Here is a 21742-nt window from a genome sequence, read left to right on the forward strand (position 1 = left end):
CCGCCCCCCCCACCTCCCTGCAGTGGTCCCGGGAGCCGCGCGCCGCAGCCGCAGCATCCCCCTCCCCTCCGCACGGCACCGAGCTGCCGCTGCCTGCCGCTGCTGCTACCGCTGCTGCTGCCGCCGCCGCTGCCGCTGCTGCAGCCTCAGCCTCCCTTCCCCGCCCCCCCCCCAACCTGGCCACTGCAGCCCCCGCCCTACCCCCCCAGCCTGTTCCCACAGAGGCGAGGGGAACTGGGCTTGGAAAGCTGGAGGGCTTTCTCGGGGGGAGGGGGGACGGAGGAGAAAGAGAGAAAGAAGGGAGAGACTTTGCAGCCCTGCCCTTGACAGCTGGGGCTCCTGCCCCGCTTGGGAGGGCTCTCCTTCCTTTTCTCTGCTGCCTGCCTAAGCTGGGATACAGTTCTTTTGGTGGGACGTGATGAGGACCCTAAGGGCCCTCGGGCCTCTCTCTTCTCCCCTGATGCTAGAGCTTCCTTTCTCCCGTGGATGAGGGAGATTGGATTTTCCTTTGGCAGTTCCATCTCCCAGATTGCCTATGGTTCCCAGTGATGACTTTTCTGAGTGGGAGAGGGTACCTTTGCCCCTATCTCCCTCTTTACTTCTCCTCCCCGGAATGCAGGGTTGCTCTGAATGCATCAGGTGTGTGTTAAGAACATTACCCACCAATCTCACACACCTGGGAGCCTGAAAGCGGAGTTGTTTCTTTGCCTCAGGGTCAGATAAAGGGCTAGGGTGAAGGGGAATATTTCTTTTGACACAAGTCTAAATCATAAGGCTTTTTGTCATGAATGCTCAGGTAGGGAGGTGCCATTGGGTGGATGGAGAATCAAGTAAGAGGCAATTTTCCTAATCTAGGGTTGGGGGAGCCGCTGTCAGGAGTGGATAGCTGTGGTTATTAGACTCCTGTCATTCTGATCTAAAACTTGGTTGGAGGGCATTAATGTTGTCTCGGGATCAGGTGTAAATAAATATGTCATTCTACTCCAGTCTTTGTCCCAGTTCTTGCTCTCTTTTCTTTCCAGGGGCGCTTTCTCTGTGGTCCGAAGATGTGTCAAGAAAACCTCCACTCAGGAGTATGCAGCAAAAATCATTAACACCAAGAAGCTCTCAGCCCGAGGTGAGTGTATGGACCATCTAGTAGGATGGAAGCTCCTTGAAGGCAGAGACTCATTCACTTCTAAATTTACATCCTAGCACAGTGCCAGGCACATAGTAGGTCCCTAGTAAATGGTCATAGCTTGATTCATCTTGATCTTTATCCCCTGAAGGGGTGGGTACCTGACCTCATAGAGTTTGATGGTTGGAACAGAAGTTGGTGATGGAGGAGGTGATTATTGGAATTTGGAATAGAAGTGAATATCTGGGGAACTGATCCAGAGAGTTCATCTGTTTAGGGAGGAGAAGCCTTAGAGGCCTTTGGGATGGAAGAAGGAATGAAGAAGTGGTGGTCACTTCTCACAAGGGTGGGTGCCTGGGACACTAGAAGGCTCCGACAGATGAGGGAGTTTGATCCTTAGAAGGGAGACATGGTGGTGTTAACCTCAAGTTTTGGGGAGAAATGTAGAACTTGGTTACAGGTAGCATAAAGCAAGGGTCCCCTAATTTGATGAATGTGAGGAAAGATCCCCCCTAATACTGATTAACTGAGGTCATGGGCAGTGATTCTAGAGCTGTCCTCCACACACAATCCTCCCCCTCCCAAGTTGTGCTTAAGGTTGAAACTGCAGTAAATGAGCAGCTTGGATACTTTCTGCCTACCCCTGCCCACCACGCAGCCAAACGGACTCCCAAGAGGAAAAAAATCTGTAAACATCAGGGGAGGCTGGTATTGGCAAGGACTCTTCGGGAACAAATCCTGCCAGATGAACTGGATTGCTTTTTTTTGATCAAATTACCAAGTTAGTGATGCAGCCGCAGATGCAATCTCTCCTGGGCGGAGGTTGGTTACCTCATGAACCAGAGAGAGAGAGACGGAGAGAGACAGAGACTTAGACTCAGACTCGGACTCAGATGAAGAGAGACAGAGAGTTCATGAGCTTCTCTTGCCTTATGGTAATGGGTTAGAGGGGCTGGAGCTCTCCGAAGCAGGGGATATGATTCAGAGACCGACTGTGGAGACTTTCCTCAAGGCCAGAGAAGACAAGGTCTAAGGATTATTATCACATCGCCAGATCAGCTCTATTTCTAATCTCACTGTTGGTATATACCAGCTTCCTGGCATCCGATTTGTGCAGTCCTCGAAAGAAGGGAGAGACTTTGTGATTGGTAAATGACTAGATCCAGTGAAGGAATAATTATGTACAGATGTTTAGTGGATCAGGTGTGATGAGGACTCCAGGATATAGCTTCGAGGCAGCAGAAGCAGGAGGGTGATTTGAAGTTCAACAAGGCAACACAGGGATAGCACCCTGAAATGGGTTGCATAGAGGGGTTATTGTACAAAGAACACTTGGGATTGTTGTGTTCCAAGAGAAACTAGTCAGGAGAGACCCAGGTTCAAATCTTGGTGCTGACATTTGAGAATATAACTGGGAGGAAGTCACTTAACTTCCTCTTAAGTCTCATCTGTAAAATGGGGATGATAATGTTAACAGTAGTAAACTACCTCACAGGGTTTTGTGAAGCTTATGTGTAATTAAAGGACTTTGTAAACCTTTAAAGCACTGTATCAGGATTAGTAATTGTTATACTAGGGAATGGGGAACTCTGGAATTAACAGAGTGGAATGTAAACTCTTTGAGGGCAGGATGGTTTCATTTTTGTCTTTGTATCCCCAGTACCTAGTACCTAGTAGATGCTTAATATATGTTTTTTGCAATGTTAGTGCCCCATTGTCAGGCCATAGGATTGAAGGGAGCTGGAGAGGACTGACCAGTATTGTCAGCATCCCAGGGCTTTGAGACATAGAAAAAAGAATATCCTAGGAGATTCTAAGGAAGTGGGGGGTCCTCTGATCCTTCAACATGGACAGTTTCCTCTGGGACTGGCTACTTTCTGGTGGTGGATTCTAGAGAAGAATGAGATGCCCAGATTTGTCATTTTATATTGTTCACATCCTATCTGCCCATCCCTTGCTTGGTCCTAAGCATTTGCTACCAAGTTCACTTGTTCATTGGTTTCTTTTTTCTTTGGGCATCTTGGCTCCAGGGTGATGGTTGCCATAGAAACATGTGGGTGGCCAGGGTGCCCTCCTACCCTCTGCAGGGGCAGTGTGGGCTGGGACAGAAACACTGTTTCATTCCCACCCCACTCCTTCCCCCTGCAGACATTCTCTATCCTGGGAATGGATGCATCACTCATTAGCAACAAACAGCAAAGTCCCAGTGCCCTCAGAAATGGGACCCTGGTGTCTGGTGTCTCCAGCTGATGATGCAATGTCCCTCTCTCCTCTTGACGGTGCCCTCTTCTTGTCCAGGAGCTCAGGAAGGGAAGGACAGCTGGGAGTTGAGTCCTGTGACGATAGATCTGATTTGGGGGAGCTGTCTGCTCTATTTGACCTGAACTGCAGTGAAGCTCCATCTTTTTTCTCTCTCCCCACTCCCACACCCCAAGGCTGCCCTGAGGTGGTAGAGAAATGTCTTTTTCTGCTCTCTTGCCTCTTTCCTCTTTATCTCTTATCAACTATCCTAAACCAGGACTTTTCCCTCAAGCCCTGGTGGGGTCCCAAACTGGCTTATGTTTTGACCCAGGCTTTATTTTTTCCCCCCTTTGAAAAAGAATTCTAGTTAAGTTAGTTTCTGTAGGAATGTGAGCTAGGGTACCATGTTGTTCTCTCTTGGGACTGTTGTGCCCTGATGGGGACGATGCCCTGGGAGGGAGTGTGTGTATGTGTGCCAAGAAGCTGTGGAACAGAAGAATTTAGAGAGCCAGTCCATTATGATTGGCACAGAGGCCAAGAGTGAGGATATCCTGAATGAGAACTTAGGGAGGAGAGGATGTTCATTTGGTAGCACCAACATGGATTGGGTTTGGAGTAGTTGGGATATTGGGATGGGATTATAGCAGAGTAGCATAGCCAGAGGATACATTGCAGGGTAGTAATACTATAAGAATGTTTACTGAGTAAAGGAAGGGAGAGGGCAGGGTAGGCTAGAGACCCTGAGTGAGGGTTGGGATGGGTGCCACGTTGTGTTATTGCCCCATGGGCCTTGGAGTAAGGGCTGTGGTTATCCTGCAGCCTCTCGGCTTACGCTGTATATTTTATAAAGGTGCTAGAGCAGCTAGGGCTGGATTTCACCTCTTTACTGTTTGCCTGGGGCTAAACAGGTATTGGATTTCGGTGCCTGGGCCATGGTGGGCATGCAGGTAGAGTGGGGGCTTGGGTAGCCATTCTGGGGGGCAGGGGTCTGAGATTGGTTGCTGTATCACCTAGATTTCCTTGTTTTCTTTTTTTTTTTCTTTGTTCCTTTTTCCCTTCTATTTGCAGTTCAACTGACCTGGGAAGACAGAGAAGGTGTAGAACTCTCCAGATAATAGACTAGAATAGTCATTGTGGTGTGGTGGATAGAAAGCCAGTCTCAGGCAGTCATGGGAGTCTCACCTCTTGAACACTTACTAGCTATGTGACCCTTGGAAAGTTACTTAACCTTCCAGTGCCCAGGCACTCTAAATTGGAAAGCTGGTGATAGACTGTATTGGTAGAAAGAGTTTTCTTATTGGGAATTCCTTATATTAATTAAAATCTCCGGTCGGGACAAAAAAGAAAAACCCACACATAGCAGTCACTATTGTTGGGGATTCAAAATAACAACCAGTGTTCTTCATGGCCCTAAATCTAAGGTTTTAGGATTCCTTCTGGGGCACATCCAATCTGGTTGCCTGGGCTAGAGGAATTGGGAAAACCATAGCTTCCCTGAATCCTTGCATGTGGGTGGATGAGTCTGCATGGTGTGATAATGAAGAGTCCTAATCTTAAGAACTTGGATTTAAATCCTAGCCTTCTTAATTATTACTTGTGTGACCTTGGGAAAGTCTTGTCCCTTTGCTGGGCCTCTATTTTCATCGTGTTTATAAGATGAGAAAGTTAGACCAGAGGCTTAAAATACTCTTATTAGTATTGTTGTTTTTAAATTTCATTCAGCTCTGATATTCTCTTGTCCCTGTAGTCAAGAATTAGGACTCTTCCCCTTTTTGGTCTTCAGTCTTCTTGAATGGCTGGGGCATCTGAGGCTCGTCGTCGTCGTTGTGGATTAGTTTGGTGGGAGGAAGTGGAGTCTTATGTGGGCTGTCCACTGAGAGTGGATTCAGGTTTATTAAGTTGCTGGCCTTTATATAGATTTGTATGGTTGCTTCTTCTTGACTGGGACAAATTTGAGGTCAAGGGCCTCCTATTTTGATCCTGTAGCCCAAGGCTTAAACAGATGAAGAGTGTTCTTGAGGGCAGAGACTCATTCACTTCTTTTTTTTTTTTCTTTTTCTTTTTTAAACCCTTACTTTCTGTCTTAGAATCAATACAGTGTATCAAGGTTCTAAGGCAGTAGAGTGGTAAGGGCTAGGCCAATGTGGGTGAAGTGACTGGTCCAGGCTTACACAGGTAGGATGTGTCTGAGGCCAGATTTGAACCCATGACCTCCCATCTCTAGGCTTGGCTCTCCATCCACTGAGCCACCTAGCTAGGCCCCCCCATTTACTTCTGTCTTTCAGCAAGCACAGTGCCAGGCATATAGTAGGTCCCTAATAAATGCTCATTGCTTGATTGATGAGTTTTGATAGCAGATAACTGTGGGAAGGATTTCAGGGAGGCTCCCTGGTGGAGGATGGGGAGGATGGGGAGGATGGGGTGGGTCCTTCCTCCGAGGTCTCTTAGCCCTCTGAGACAAGCCTAAGGAACAGAGAGCCCCCCTCTGATAGAACCAGGCTGGTCAGACCTTTCCTAGTAGGAGTGTAACAACTCCAGACTGCAGAACAGCTTTGAAAGTTACATGTTGAATTTATTATATATGTAAACAGATGAGTAAGCTGTACATAACAGAGACCCAAAGTTTGACGTACAATTCATTTCTCTTCTACCATGCCTGTGGAAATGGACTTTTCTTTGCTGTTTGTTAAGGGTGGAATAAAAATGTTAAAAATGGCAGGCAGTTCCGAGAGGTCATCTGACTCGAAGGGAAGGCAGGAAGAGGGACTCTGTTCTGTCTTTGCTTCATGCCTATGGGCCGGTTGGGGTTTGTGGGGAGCCCGTGGGATTCTTCCCCCATCCCTCCACCCCCGGTGTGCTGGGGCAGCTGGCCAGGGGGGTGCTCAGGGCAACACCAGCGGGGCAGCGAGGAGCGTTCCTGTCCTGTGGGTCTCTGGAGTTTGACAGCCAGACGGGGCCTTGGCTTCACCTGCTACTCTGCCATCTCCCCCAGCCTGGATAGCTGGCCCTGCGGGTAGGGAAGGGCCCAGACGTGTATGTGAGCGCGAGGGCAGGCGGGATGGATCTGTGATTGTACACCCAGGCCTGTGTCCCCATTTTGGTCGGCCTGCCACCGTTTGAGGCTGCCATGGGCCAGTTGTGGTGTGTTGGCTATAAGAAGGGATGAGACTGTCTCTGCACCGGCCCAGCTGGCCCTTGGGCCTGAAAGGGGATCTGTCTGGGTGGTGCCAGCAAAAAGTCTCCACCCCCTTCAAGTTGGCCTGAGTAGCCCCCATGACATTTGTGTCCCTTGTGGCATCTCTGAGAGCTATTTTCCTGCTGAGGATAGGGGGTTGGAGGGAGTATGGAGGGAAGAAAAGAAAGAAAAGTTTGTGATAGATTTGGACGAGAGACTGGAAAATTTGGGGGACGAGGATGTGTGATCTCTGAGACAGGGTTCAAATAGGGCTTTGATATTGGAAGAGAAAGGGGGGAAGGCAAAGAGTGTGACCCCACCGGTCCTTTTGTGTTCCCGGGGATGGGAAGTACCATGATCTGGAAGCCGTTCCCCAGGACGCTCTCAGTTCTGCTTTGTTCTACCTCGTTCCTGTGCAGGCTTGTACTGGATAGGCTGGCTATCTTGAGTTGCCAAGCAGTGGAGAAGGATGGGGCAGAATCTGGGACCGGCACACACTGGGCGGAATTGGATTCCATTCTCCTAATCCCATCTCTCCATCCTCGAGCTATCCTAGAGCTGCTCTAGAGCCCCTTCTGGTGTCGATCTAGCCTAGCACGTTTCCAGTTGAGTCCTGTAAAGGAGCGGTCTAGATAGAAGCTGCTGGCGTGAAGGACCGGGCTGGACTTTGCTCTGATTGCCTGGCACAGTGTGGCCATTGAAAGGGATGGGCTGAGCCTCCGGGCCCTGTAGAGGTGAGAACCAGCCCGATTCTCAGGCTGAGTTTGGGGACAGAAGGGAAAGGACTGATTCATGTTAGGGGTAGGAGTCGATGCAGTGTGTACCTGCCAGCCCACCCCTTCCCACCCACCCCGTCTCTTCTAGAGAGCCTTGGCAGACACCCGGGTGCCTGGTACTCTGGGTGCCAGAGAAGCTGGTGACAGCAGCAGCTTGGCACTTTGCACCTTTTAAGTACCTCTCGGCAGAGGGCCTTTGCCATCTGCCCACAGCCAGAGAGAGCAGCTCCAGGTCTGTGCTACCAAGAGGTTTCATTGGCCGGGTATTTGTCGTTGGCTGGTCCGGAGAATCCAGCACTCAACTCCTCGGCCCTTGATCCCGATGTTTCCCGTGCCCCTCCACCACCAAATTATAGGCCCATCCCTAGGGACATCGACCCTCGGCTCAAACCAAAGGTCTTCCTGTCCCATCCCTGGCATCTGTCTCATCATCCATCCGTGCCTGGAGGTCTGACCACAATGATGGAGCCAACCCTTCTTTCCTGTCCAAAGGTCCCTTCTCTTTTCTAGTCTGTACCAGCCCCTAGGTTTGGTCTTCTCATTATTCTCTGCTCCCTAAAGTCTCATTCATTCTTCTGGGCCCCTAGTAACCAAAGCCTCCCCTTGCTCCCCTCTTCTTGATTCTTTCCCCTCCCCCTCTGCTTGCTGCTGGCCTGGGAGGAGTTATTTTTAGGGTTGCCTTCCTGGGATGCTTTACTTGGGGCAGGCTGGTTACCGTGAAGGAAATGTTGCCCAAGCAGCCAGCAGAGACTCTTGACACCAGAATCCCCTGGCCTAGGAACCCAGGAGCTGACCCTTCCTTTGCCCCTGATGGACAGCACCCTCTAGAGGCAGCTAGAATGTTGTCCTTCTGTCCAGCACCTGGTGATGGCCAGAGGTGGGGCCTTCCCTTCCATTGCCTTCCTTTCCCTTCCCTTCCCTTCTGGCAGATCATGGAGCAGCAGAGATTTTTCTAGTAGCTAGTTTAGAAGGCTTCTAGTTTTAGGAACACTCCTTGGGAGCCCCTTCCCTCTCTCCTTAGGTACACCTTCTTTAGTTAAACCTGCCAGCCATTGGGGCGAACGTGCTGAGATTGGTGTCCCATTGAGAGAAAAGGCTCTACAGATTGGGGAGAGAGAGGAACACCTCTCCCCCCGCTCCTTATTCAATCAGTCAATATATGGTACAGTAGAAAGAATGTTGGACTTAGGAATTGGAAAGTCCTGGGTTCAAATCCCACTTCTGTCTCAGTAGCTATGTGACCTTACACAAATCATTTAACATCTTCCAAGAGGCTTGTACTTTGAGGAGGCTATTCAATGGAGCCATCTTGGTGCAGAGGGAAAACCACTGGATTTTAATTCAGAGGAACTGGGTCGGAGACCCTGTTTTGCTCCGTCCTTACACCTCTGGGTCTCTGTTTTCTAATCTGGAAAATGAGGCAGGGAGTCAGCCTGGGACCGGATGAATGATCCTCTGACTTTCGTAGATGGGTTGGGATTCATTTCTGGCCATAGCCTCCACACGGGGAGTTTTCCCAGCACCGATGAAGTCACAGACCTTTGCCAGATCCTTGGGCAGCATTCTAACGGTGTTCTAAGTGCCGTGGGGAATAGAAAAGGAACAGGAGACATTAGACCATCTTTCATTAGACCACTGGTAGACTGTGCCTCACAGGAACTGACTCGGGGTGGGGACCATGATGAAGAGGATGTCACAGTACTGGGGTGGGGAGCGATGAGGAGGGGATGTGTTGTGGTCGGGAGAGCTATCGGATTAAGCCTTGTGATTTCCTCTTGCCCAGTGCCCAGGGCCAGTGGGCTGCTTACAAGCTGCTGGGAAAGCTGGATTAAGACACTGGGCCCCTGTGAAACCCTCGTCCTGCCCTCTAGAGCAGTCTGTCGGAGGGGGTTGGGCTCGGGAGAGAGGATGGGTGGTACTCTTGGAGAAAACTGAAGTAGATTGATGGTTCTGGAAGTGACCTCAGCAATGCCTGGATCTGGTGAATGCTCAAGGGCCCAGCTCTCAGCACTGAATCATGGCATGCTGCTTACGTAGCTTCTGTGGGCACTGAGGGGGCAGGAGAAGAATTCTTGTGATCCACATCAGCCCCCTCCCAGCCACGGAATTGTGTGTGCGTGTGTGTGTATTGGGGGCACAGGGAGTCTGGTCACATAGTCCATAAAGGGCAGAGCCAGGATGAGAGCTCAAGAGTCCTGACGTCCAAGCTGGAAGGGGAGGGGGGCTGGTACCCATTCCTTTAGGGCCCTATGTGGAGGGAGGGTCAGAATCTACCCGAAGCGAGGATGCCAGTATTTATACAGCAATTCGAGATTTAGAGATTTACAAAGTACTATGAGCTGGGTAGTGTCTGTGTTGTCCCCATTTTACAGAAGAGAAAACTAAGGAACAGGGAGCTCACAAATTTCCCCAGAGTCATATAGCAGTAAGTGGCAAAGCCAGGATTTAAACTAAGATCCTCTCACTTCACATCCTGTGCATCACCTCGATTTTTGAGTCACAGAAGCAGCTAGATGTTTCCATGGATAGAACTCTAGGCCTGGAGTCAAGAAGATCTGAGTTCAAATCTGGCTCTGTTTCCTCCATTTCTCCCTCTGTAAAATGGGGTTAATAATAACCCCCTCATCCCAGAGTTTCTGTGAGGATCAGACAGGATGGTGTTTGTACAGTACCTGGCACATAGTTGGCGTTTAATAAATACTTGTTCCCTCCTTCCTAGGAACAGAATTGGAAAGGACCTCAGAGGTTATCTAGTCCCCCCTTTCCTTTTCCAGAGGAGAAACAGACCTGGGAAGTTAGGTTTTCACTCGAGCTCCCAACGACTTGAACCTAGCCTGGCTAATTCCAGATATTCTTTCGAGTAAAAGAGCCTTCCTCTGGGTGGAGAGATGACTGCTCAGAGGACAGAGCTGCTCCTTCTCTGCCTAACCCCTTCCTGGTAAAGATGAACCTGCCGGGTTCTTTCTGGGCCTTTTCTTCAGGCAGTGTGAGCAGCAGAGTTGTCAGGGAGGGCTGCTGCTGATCCTTGGTGCTGCAGAGCTAGATGGATGGGAAAAGTGGGGAGATTTGCTAACCCCTCCATTTCCCCAGAGCTCCAACTTGACCTAGGATGGGCATAAAGCGGGGATTCAGCCCTGGGCCTTCAGGAGGGGGAGCGTAGGTGTCTAATGTGCACGGAAAGCAGAAGCTGCTGCTGTGGTTCTGGGGGGGGGGGGACAGGCAGAGGGGACAGTGGGCTGTGGTTGGAGCTGGGCTGAAGGGCCAGCCATGGGTCCCTACAATGGCAATAGCACACAGGCGGCAGGAAACAGCTAAGCAGAAGCGGGAAGTGGCTGTTTTTTTTAACAGGAAGGGGTTGGGGTGGGGGCTGGGCTGTGGTGGGGGGCGGGTCGAAGAGCTTGGATGGAGGGGGGAGCCCCAGAAGCATGGACTGTCCTAGCCCCTAGCAGGGGGAGCCTGTGCCCTCTGAAACAGTGCTGGGAAGGAGGTTAGGATGGGACAGGAAGGGAAGGGGCGGAACTAAACCAGTCTGAGTAACAGAAGATCTAGAGTGCTCAGAATGACCCTTGGACCGGGATGCTGTAGCTTCCCTCTCCCCTCCCCCCTGCTGGACCAGATGCAGCCCACTGCCTTCAGGCCCTGCAGGGGAGAGGAGGGAGGGTAGAAATGGGGATGGCCCAGGTAGCCCTGGAGTCGAAGGGCTGTCTGGCTCTTTTAGCCACCATTACTGGTTCCTGAAATGCAGCTGCTTCTGGGGTGGAGCACTTAGCTCTTTCCCAGCCACAGAAGCAGCCCTGGGGGGTTGCTGTAGGACAGGAAGTGTGGAGGGGTTGGGGAGGGGGGGAGACAGGAGATAACAGCTGGAGCTGCTGGAGAGATGGCTGGGCTTATGCAGGGTAGAGGGTAGCAAGTGTGTGGTAGTCAGAAACCACACGGCTCATTGAGCGCAAAGCATCCTTGTGGCAGCCGCATGCCACAGCGTTGCCATCCAAGGGGCTGAGGAAGCAGAGTGATCCCAGCGGACATCTGGGCTTCCTGGGGGCTAGGAACAAGAGGGGATTTCACATCCTGGCAGAGCAGCCCCCGCTCCTGAAAGAATCTTCTACCCACGAGCTACTGACATAGTGAGCCTTGGGGTTTTCCCCACCCAAAATGGGGAGGAAGAAGCCCCAGACATGATGGGGAACATAGAGGAGGGTGGAGGGTAGGTCTTTAGAGAGAGCCTGAATCTTACATCAGGGTTGGAGTTCTTGCTCTCTCACTTTAGGAGCCCCCATGGGTGACCAGCCACTCACTGCCCAGGCTTAAGGTCAAGGCTGGCCAGTCTTGCTCTTCCTTTGCTTAGGCTTCAGCCTGGCTCTTACAGTACCCTTCTAAGCTCTTGCCTAAGGTTCAGGGGATTGCCCCACTTGTCAGTACACTCTGCCTCCTCCTCCCTTGTTTTTAAGCCTGCCGAGGCCAGTGGTCATTTCAGTTTTGTCTTTATATCCTCGGAGTCTGGCATAGCACCTTGTGTGGGGGACAAAATGTTGGCTTGAATTTTGTAACCTTCCCCTTCTCTATTCCCCCTGCCTCCAAATTGGAACCCTACGCAGAGCCTGCCTAGGTCTAGGACCCATGTCATGGAAAGAGAGTACAGACAAAACGCAGTCCTGAGGCCAAGTGGTCCAGGGAAGTCCTTCTTGGGGTGATCTGGAGGATGGGCTCTGTTGTTTGAGTTACCTTAGCTTGAGAACGTTGCCTGGCGCCCTATAGCCTGAGCATCAGACCAAAGGGAGGGTGTGGAGGGCTATAGATCCAGGCACGGGAAGCCAAGGCTCTGTTCTGGTCCCCATTCCTTCCTTCCCTGCTTGGGAGTAAGCATAGCCCTTCCCTTTCCCATTCTGACTCACCAGTAATGCCTGAGCTCCCTTATTTTTAGTGCCGATGCTGCTTTGGGGCTGTAACCATTAGCTAGTAAGAGACTTAAGTGAGGAGATAAGCATTAATCTCCTTGGGCCTTCCCCCTCAGCCCCTGCATCCCAAGCCGCTCTCTTGCCCACAATGGCTTGGGGGGCAGGCAGGCAGGCACCGGGAATCTGTCAAAAGGGCAGTGATGGAGATTGGGAAGGAGGAAGAGGACCCGCGGCTTCAGTGTACACCAAGCCTGCTGGCAAGGCAGGGGATGGTCCTGGATGTTTTCCCTACTCCCACCTGGGAAGAGGTGGGCTCCTAGAGTCAAAGCTACTTATCATGCTGTAAACTTGAGTGCATGAATTCAGGAGCCACTCTCTCCACTCCACGATCGCCCTGGCCATCTCCCTTTGCCCCTGCTTGGGATCGATGGGGTTCGTGGGGCCCTCCCTTAGCCATATCCCAGAAAGACCTGGGGGCGGGAAGGGGCTGATCTGGATCTGCAGCTGGGCAGGATTAGCCAGCCAGTAAGGACACAATCCTCATCTCTGCCTGTTTCCACTCCTTCCGTGGATCAGAGCCACTTCTCAAGGGCTTACCTCGTCAGGGAGGAGTGATAATACACCCAATCCCTTCCAGTGATATAGCACACCGGAGCTCCGTAGGGTTTGGGGTAGCTGATGGACAGGATAGGATGGTGGAGGGTTTAATGAAGCATGGATTTTTGAGCTGGACATAAAGGGTTTTCCTTAGGGACCCATGTAAGCTCCTCAAGCAAGGACTGCTTTGGTGGTTTTTTTTGTAGCCTTCGCCAACCCCCAGGACCTTACACATAATAAGCGCTTAATGAATGCTGATTTGAAGATCATGGGAGTTCAGGATCAGAGCTGGAGCTAGGGATTTTTGTACCTTTGGAAAAAATCAATTTGGAGCGAGAGGGGTAGGGAGGTGCAAGGCTCTGGGTGGGGGGGGTACAGTTTAGCTAGGAGAGAGATGTCAGAGCAACAGGACCCTGGAGGGCTGGTGCTAGAGAGTGGTGAAGACGGAGAGAGAAAAAGCTGGAGGTGATGAGCAGAGGAAAAAGAATCTCCCATTCTTTATGCTCAAGTGCTACACAACTAAAGATTGATCCCCTGGGCATTTGCTCTTACCATTCCCTAATCGAAAATGGACCTCAGAGTAGTCCAACCCTTTGACTTTATAGTTAAGGAAATGGGCCCTGGGAGGTGCCTAGGAAAAAGTGTCAGAGGTGAGATTTGAACCCATGTCCTCTGACTTCCATTGTACCATCTTTTCCCCTGTAGCAGTCACCCTTGCATCTTCAGTAGGCCAGTCTTTACTTCTGCCTTTCTTGCCTTTAGATCCTGGAATCCATTGGGCTCCAAATCACAGAGCTAGACCTCGAAAGGACCTCAGAGACTTCCTCTAGGATAATAATCCTCTATCTTTTAGAGCCCCAGAAACAGAAGAAGACTTAACCAAGGCCACATAAGTAAAAAGCATCGAGATGGGATTGAAACTGTGGTCCTCTGACCCACAACCCAGGGCTTTTTGTCCTGTCCCATGATTCCTTAAATAGAATTGAAAAGCAGCCAAATTGACTCCATGGAAGGGGTGAGGTCCAAGAGGGGTCTCTAGACTTCTCTAGGGAGAGAAGTTATTCATCAATAGGTGATCGAATCTTTGAGTGTTCTCCAAGAAGGAGAAGCTCTTTGGAAGAGGGGGAAATGCTGCGAAAGCCTGGCACGACATCTTTTTGTGGGGGGACAGATGGTTGATTTGACTTCCTTTGTTTTTTCTCTCATGATTTCAGATCACCAGAAGTTAGAAAGGGAGGCTCGAATATGCCGGCTCTTGAAACACCCAAACATTGGTAAGTGCTTTTGGGTATGCTGCTTGGTTACTTGCCTGTTTATGGGAGATGGTGGAAACAGTCCTGTCTTTTGGGGATGTCTGTACACGTGTTCTTCCTCTGGCAGCTGGTTAGACTTTTCTTACGTATTTGTTTTTGTTTTTGAATCCCTTACCTTCTGTCTTAGAATATGTATTGGTTCTAAGGCAGAAGAGCAGAAAGGGCTAGGCAATGGGGGTTAAGTGACTTGCCCAGGGTCACACAGCTAGGAAGTATCTGAAGCCAGATTTAAATGAGAAGGACCTCTTATCTCTAAGCCTGGTTCTCAATCCACTGAGCTATCTAATTGACCCCCTCTTTTGTGTTTTTAAAAAAAGGACATTGGCCTCATTTCCAATTATGGGATCCCCATAATTAACATTTATATATATATGCATATGTATATATCGTTTATGAGGGAAAGTAGTATGGTCTTGTAGAAAAAAAAATGTCATTTAATCTTGTATAATCTGTGTGGTCTTGGGTAAATCATTTTTTCTCTAGGCTTCAGCTACCTTATCTGTAAAATGGGAGGTAAAGGGGATTTGGATCCCTAAGGCCCCTTCTATTCCTAAATCTCTGAACCTGTGATCTCATTTAATCTCACAATCCTCTGAAGTAGGTAGTATGGATATTGTCATCCTCATTGTTAGGAGGAAACAGAGGCTCAGATTTGCCCAAAAATATTTTAGCTAGACTGGTTGCAAGGATAGAATGCCAGGCCTGGAGTCAGGAAGACTCATCTTCCTGAGTTCAACTATGGCCTCAGACATTTCCCAGCTGTATGACCCTGGAAAAGTCACTTTACCCTGTTTGCTTCAATTTCCTCTGTAAATTAGGTGGAGAAGGAAATGGCAAACCACTCCAATAACTTTGCCAACAAATCTCCAAATGGGGTCATGAAGAGTCAGACACGATTGAAAAATGACTCAACTACAACAACAATTAGAGCTTAGTCAGTGAGAAAAGCCAAGATGATAGGATCATAGACCTAAAAGTCATAAGTGATCTTAGTGGCACTTCGTTTCACAGATGAGGAAACTGAGGTCCACAGAGATTAGGTGGTTTGCCCAAGGCAGAACCAGGATTCAAACGGAGGTCTTCTGCTTATGACACTTAAAAAAAAAGATTATTATTATTGATTTATTTTTTTCAGTTGTATGTAGAAATGATTTTTGGCAACTGCCTTTTTATATTTTTGGATTCAGATTTTCTCCCTTCCCCGCCTCCCCAGCCAGTAAATAGTCCAATGTAGATTATATTGTTGCCTTTCATGCAATTCAGGTCTCCATGTCTGACACTCTTTTTGACCCTAGATGTTGGCTTGGGCTCTTTCTGCTGATCCACAGATGGCCCCAGGGAGGGCCTCTGAGCTCCCCAGATCCTTCAGGGGCCTGTTCTCAGATGAGGGGTGCTTGTCACTCTCCTGTTTGTCTCCTGGCTCATCTTTCCTCCCTCGTCAGGCTGAGTTCCCAGGGTTCTCGGCGTTGCAAGCAGTAGGTTATTTCTGCCAGTGTCCCTCAGCAGGGGCCACCCCTAGCCACCTCAAACGGGTCAGGATTTTGTTTCTGTACCTGAAAGCGTTTTGTTCCTGCTACAGTTCCATGCTCACTCAAGGGGTTTCCATGGTGCCTGGGTTTGTGTTCCCCCGGAGCCAGGAAAGCAAGCTGCCCCGGAGCAACTTGGACTCAAAATACAAGGAAGGAGAAAAATTAGGAGTATTCTCCCCCCCTCTCTCCCCATCCCCTCCTCCCGAGATGGGGGGAACAGGAGTAGATTGTCTGCCGTTCCAAAGCCTGCCCAGTTTTGCCTGACACAACCCACTCCAGTTAAATTTTACATTGTTCAGCTGAAACAGTCTTTGGCAAAATCATTGGCCTTGATTTTGCTGCTCCTTGACAAGGGGCCAGAAATTAAGCCAGCTGCCAAGTCTGAGCAGAAACCAGGGCCCCGTCTTGAGGGAGAGACACAGGGGAGCATCTCATGAGTTTGGGTTTAAAAGTCCTTTGGAAGGGAAAGGAATTTTCCATAGCCATAGCCGGAAGACTTTGGGGGCTTCTACAGTGCCTTTGGGGCCAAGCTTCTGGGCTCCTGGCAGAAGTGAGGGCTCTCTGGTGACCTGCCGAAGATTTATGCCACCGTGAGAATTTGATAGAGTTTAGTAACTAGCCATTTATTAAGTGCTGCAAAGCTCTGTGGTCTGGGATAAAGAGAATAACTAGCTGGTACTTCGATAGTGCTTTAACACTTGCAAAATACATTATTGAGCCCAACAAGGACCTGGTGAGGTGAGCACTGCAGCTCTTCATTTTATAGATAAGAAACTGAGATATTATCAGAAATGTTAAATGATCCACTCAGGGTCACATAATTACTATAGTGGCTGAGGTGAGTTTCAAACCCAGTGCTTGTTGGCTCCAAGTCTTAGCATCAATCAACAATCATTATTAAGCATTTTCTGTGTGCCAGGCATTGTGCCATGTAATCGTATTCATTCCTATTATTGATAATAATCTTATCTCTTACTAGACTATAAGTAGGGATCAGCTTTTATTCTTCCCCAGCACCTGACCCAATGCCTTGCTTCTAGGGGGCTTCTTGATAAGTGACTTGTGCATAGGCATACCACTACTAGATGTCTGAGGCAAGATTTGATCCTAGATCTCCTCTGTCTGATCCCAGCCTTCTTTGCACTGTACTGTGCTGATAAAAAATGCCAGAACCCTTGCCCTCCATCTGCTGGCCCATCTGAGCTCTGATGCTTCGAGGGTGGTGAGCACCCACATGGGTGATCTCTGGTCCCACTCAGAGCCCCAGGGAGAGGAGCAGTTCTGAGGTAACCAGAACTCAAACCACGCAGGGCTTTACCGCTCAAAATCTTCAGCTTGAATTACACCCTGCAGCAGATTGGCAGCTCCTCCAAGTTGTGCCAAGGTGTACTCTGTTCCATGGAACCAACACCTTTAAGCTGATAGGCTCCCATGTTCTGAACATGCTCCAGTTCTTGGGTGGTCTTTCAAGAGAGGTTCTCTTCTGTTCCCTACTCCCTAGCCCTGGAAGGCACTGGACCCGATCAGTCTTATTTATTTTAATGGGAAAAGGGGAGAATTCTGGGAATCTGGACCAGAGAACAATATCCACAGGCTATTCCACAGGAGAAAAAGGGGTTGTGAGCCTTGATGGCCACCCAGGAGTACCAGAGCAGAGTGAATCTTTGGAGTACAAGCTTCAGTGTTGAAGGGCAGCCTCTTCCAATCCCCCATCCCTGTCCAGTGCTCCTTGAGTGAAGAGAAATGCATTTCATGACTAATATAAAACTGTGATGTGTTGGATTTAGAGTTAAAGGTCCTGAATTCAAATGACTATGTTGTGATCTTGGGAAAGTTACTTCACCTTCCCTGGATTGCCTCATCCATGAAGTTATTAGAGGAGATGATCTCTAAGGTGCCTTCCAGCTCTTAATTTTAGTCCTATAAGCCTGAAAAATTAAAAAATAAAATGTCTTCTCATTGAGAAAGAGAGATGAGAGCACAAAGGGCAAAACCATGTCACTTACCTGTGATGGAGTTTCCACCAAAAGGTCAAGGAAATATAATGAGAATAGAAAAATGAACAGGAAAGGATGTGATGCAATTGTATCTGAAAAACAATCTGGAATTTAAAAAAACAACTTTCTAACCATTTTTCTTCCTTCCCATAGTTATAGAAATCAAATATGTGACTTTTTTTTTATTAACTCTTACCTTCCATCTTGGAATCAATACCATGTATTGGTTCCCAGGTAGAAGAGTTGTAAGGTCTAGACAATGGGGATTAAGTGACTTGCCCAGGATCACACAGCTAGGAAGCATCTGAGGCCGGATTTGAACCTAGGACCTTCTGTCTTTGGACTTGGCTCTCTATCCACTGAACCCCTGAATTGGCTGCCCCCAATAATTTGGTTTTTAATGAGTTTGGCAGCTCTCTTCCCCTGTCTCGGTCAAAAAAAAAAAAAAGACTTTCAGATCATTCTAGCATTCTTCTACTCTTATCAGAGGCAGTGGGCAACACGGGCAAAGGCCAGGAGGGGTGTCTCAAAAGGCTGGTGTGGTGACCCCATTATCGAACTGCTCCTGGTGTCTTGTGCTGGTGGGAGGGGTGTTAGCCTGGGGCTCTGTTCCTGTGTGAATAGCGGGTGAAAGGGAGGGAGAGAGGGAGGGCATGAGGCTGAGAATGAAGATGAGGCTTGGGCTTGGCTCCTCTTGGAGATGTGGCAGAGGGAACTGCAGGGGCGTTGCCATGGATTCTGACCTGGCTCGTTGAAGGGGGAAGAGGAGGTGGCTTGGTGCCTCTTATTCATTCTTTGTCTCCCTCTGCCCCCATCCTGCAGGGCTGTGACCCTCTTAGCTCTCTCCTCTCCCAGCTCCACCAGCCCAGGGGACCGGATTGCACATTGGTGCTGGAGTCGAGGCTGCTCAGGCTTAGAGGCGGCTGGTTTCAGTAGGAATGTTTGGGGAAAGAGGTCCGAGATTCACTTTCTCCGCACTCTCTTCCCCAAGAAGTGTCTGTCCGATCTGTCCTAGGAATTAAAGCCTGCTGGTTGCCAGGTTGATGAACTCCAAGGAGCTATTGGAAAGAAGTAAGAAGTGAGGCTTTGAGAGCTGGGAAAGGTGGCTCAGCTAACTGCCCAGGAAAGTCCAAATGGAGCATTTGCACCCTGGGGTCTGCCTTCTTCTAATGTCCTGAAGTCCAGGCTGTTATGAAAGATACTAAGCTGTCCAAAAACCTGGGGTCACCTTTAGATGTGTTGGCACCATTCTCTGTTAGAACACAGGGGCATTGATGGAGAATTGGAAAGGATGGGGACACCGAAGTGGCTCAGTGGATAGAGCACCAAGCCTAGAGAAGGGAGGTGTCCTGAGTTCAAATCTAACCCTGGGCTAGTCCCCTAATTTCCATTGCTTAGCCCATACCACTCTTGGAACCAATATACAGTATTGATTCTAAGATGAAAGGTAAAGGTTTAAAAAAAAGTTGGGGGGGTAGCTGGGTAGCTCAGTGGATTGAGAGCTAGGCCTAGAGACGGGAGGTCCTAGGTTCAAATCTGGCCTCAGATACTTCCCAGCTGTGTGACCCTAGGCAAGTCACTTGACTCCCATTGCCTACCTCACCACTCTTCTGCCTTGGAGCCAATACACAGTATTGACTCCAAGAGGAAAGGTAAGAGTTTAAATAAAAAAATAATTAAAAAATTTTAAAAATTAAAAAAAAAAAGTCTTGGAAAGGACCTCAGGAGTCCTTTCTAGACTAGCCCCTAACTTTTTTTTTTTCTAACTTTTACCTTCTGACTTAGAATCAATACTAAATATTAGTTCCAAGGCAGAAGCGTGGATAGGGCTAGGCAGTTGGGGTTAAGTGACTGGCCCAAGGTCATATTGGTAGGAAGTATCTGAGGTCAAATTTGAACCCAGGACTTTCCTGTCTTCAGACTTAGCACTTTCTAACCTCTGACTTTTGACAGATCAAAAAACTGAACCCCTGGGAAGAAAGGTGACTTTCCCAAGGTCACACAGAGGATGTCAGAGGTGGGATTTGAACTCAAGTCCTTTGACTAGAGCCTCTAAGCTATAGTGCTTTCTTCAGTGAAGGAATGGTTTCTCTTACATCTTCTATATCTCAGCCTTTCCTTTTGCCTTCTCTCTCATTACCATTAGCTCAGATCGCACTGTCTGCAGGAGGATTTCCAACCCTTTCCAGATTCCTCCTGCCCCTTTCTTCTAAGATTACTTTCCATTTATTCTGTATGTATCTTCTACTGTATGGGGTTTTTTTTTTGGTGTGTCGTCTCTCTCATTAGAATCTAAACTAAACTCCCTGAACACAAGGACTTTGTGTTGGATTTTCCTTGAACCCTCAGCACTTAGCATAGTACCTTGACATATAATAAGAGTTTATTAAATACCGACTGAGTGATTGGCTGAGCCATCCTGGGACCCATTAGGCATCAGAGCTTAGGATCATAGATCTGTCAGGGCACTCCAAGGTCATCTAGACCAATCCTTTCACTTTACAAATAAGGAAACTGAGGCCTAGTGACTATTAAGTGACTTATTCACATAGATAGTGAGCCTCAGAGGTAAGGTTTGATCACAAAGCCCACATCTCTTCGCTTTCCTAGGCTGCCTTCCACAGCTAAGAAAGAGCTCAGTGTCCATTTCTACCCTCTCTGCCTTTACCCTGGGGCCCATTAGGCTCAAGATGAGTGTGGCAAGAAATAAAAATGCAGAAAAGGAAGAAGAAAACGCCTTGATAATACCACTTACTAAAGTAGTGCCTCTGGGGACTCCTGCTCACACCTGCTCATGGCAGGCTACCTCCTGCCCCTCTCAGCCAAGAAGGGATAAGGCCACCAGTGGTGGCTGGGAAGGCTTGGGGGGAGCCCTTCAGACAGCATCCCTGCCCTTTGTTCTCTCCCTTGGCTGGCTGTTTTGACAAAGGTTTGTTAGCAGAGATGTAGGGTGGTGTTGGATGATTTTAAGAGAGCTGTAAGCAGAAGCATCCCACTTTGGGCTGGGGCTTTGTCAGTCCGGAAGCCTACGCAGCAGCGTGAGGGTAATGTTGGCAGCATCCAGAAGAGACGTTTGGGGATTTGGCCAGGCTTTTGGAGCATTTTTCTTTTTTCTTTTTCTTTCTTTTTTTTTTTAACAGTTAAAAGAAAAATAGTTATGTTTATTGCTGAAATACTATAAACACTCCTAAGATGTTGAAATCATAATGTCTAGGACCATCCACAACAGAATAGAGCCTGTCTCTTGGGGAATCAGGAAGATGACTTCCTCTTGAGTGAGTCACCGAGGAAAGAAACCTGGTGCTGTGGGCAAGGATGGAGCAGGTCAGATGCCCAACTCCAGTGTCAGTTCAGTCAGCCTCCAAAATCAGCCGTAGTCTAAACAAAGTCCTTGATTTCACCATGGTAGGAGTGGGGGAGGTAACCTCTTTCTGCCTCCACCTTCTCTCTGCTCTCTCCACGCAGGGCCTGGCACATTTGCTATTGTTGTTTGGTCGTGTCCAAATCTCTGTGACCCCATTTAGGGGTTTCTTGGCAAAGATACTGGAATGATTTGCCATCCCCTTCTCGGAGTACATAGTAGATATAATCTCTCTGGTCTTGCTTTTCTTCTGTTTTGGTTGCAGCTCCAGGACAAGGGTCCTTAACCTTTTTGGTGGATTCCTTGAACTGTCTGGTGAAGTCCATGGACCCCTTCTCAGAATACTGTTTTTAAGTGCATAAAATGAAATATACAGGGTTACAAAGGAAAACGATTATATTAGAATATAGTTTATTTGTCTGTTTGTCTGGTCTGTCTGTCTAGCTAGCTAGTTAAATCTATCCCCTTACTGGTTCCAAGGTAGAATGGTGGTAAGGGCTAGGCATTGGGGGTTGTGACTTGATGGGTATCACACAGCTAGGAAGTATCTGAGGCAGTTTTTAACCCAGGACCTCCTATTTTTAGGCCTGAGCCACCTAGCTGCCCCTCACCCCATCTCTCTCTCTCTCTGTGTCTCTCTCCCTCCCTCCCTCCCTCCCTCTCCCTCTTCCTTTCCCTCCCTCCTCTCAATCTCCCCCTCCCTCCCTCTCTTCCTTCCTCCCTCTCTCTCTCTCTTTCTCT

The 21742-nt window shown here is 48.8% G+C and overlaps 1 protein-coding gene across 12 annotated transcripts in view; it reads left to right on the forward strand.

Moving 5' to 3' along the window:
- Nucleotides 1-21742, forward strand: part of CAMK2G (calcium/calmodulin dependent protein kinase II gamma) — a 72233-nt gene that overhangs the window by 4963 nt on the left and 45528 nt on the right. For 11 of the 12 annotated variants that reach the window (XM_044659058.1, XM_044659057.1, XM_044659061.1 and 8 more), the window contains exons 2-3: nucleotides 1023-1117; nucleotides 14016-14075. In XM_044659058.1, the coding sequence (XP_044514993.1) occupies nucleotides 1023-1117; nucleotides 14016-14075 (155 nt within the window). Of the gene's footprint in view, nucleotides 1-1022; nucleotides 1118-14015; nucleotides 14076-21742 lie in introns of those variants that run through there. The other variant, XM_044659069.1, reaches the window with a different exon arrangement.

The sequence above is a fragment of the Gracilinanus agilis genome, chromosome 2, assembly GCF_016433145.1.
Source record: "Gracilinanus agilis isolate LMUSP501 chromosome 2, AgileGrace, whole genome shotgun sequence".
In the NCBI taxonomy this organism is placed as follows: Eukaryota; Metazoa; Chordata; class Mammalia; order Didelphimorphia; family Didelphidae; genus Gracilinanus; species Gracilinanus agilis.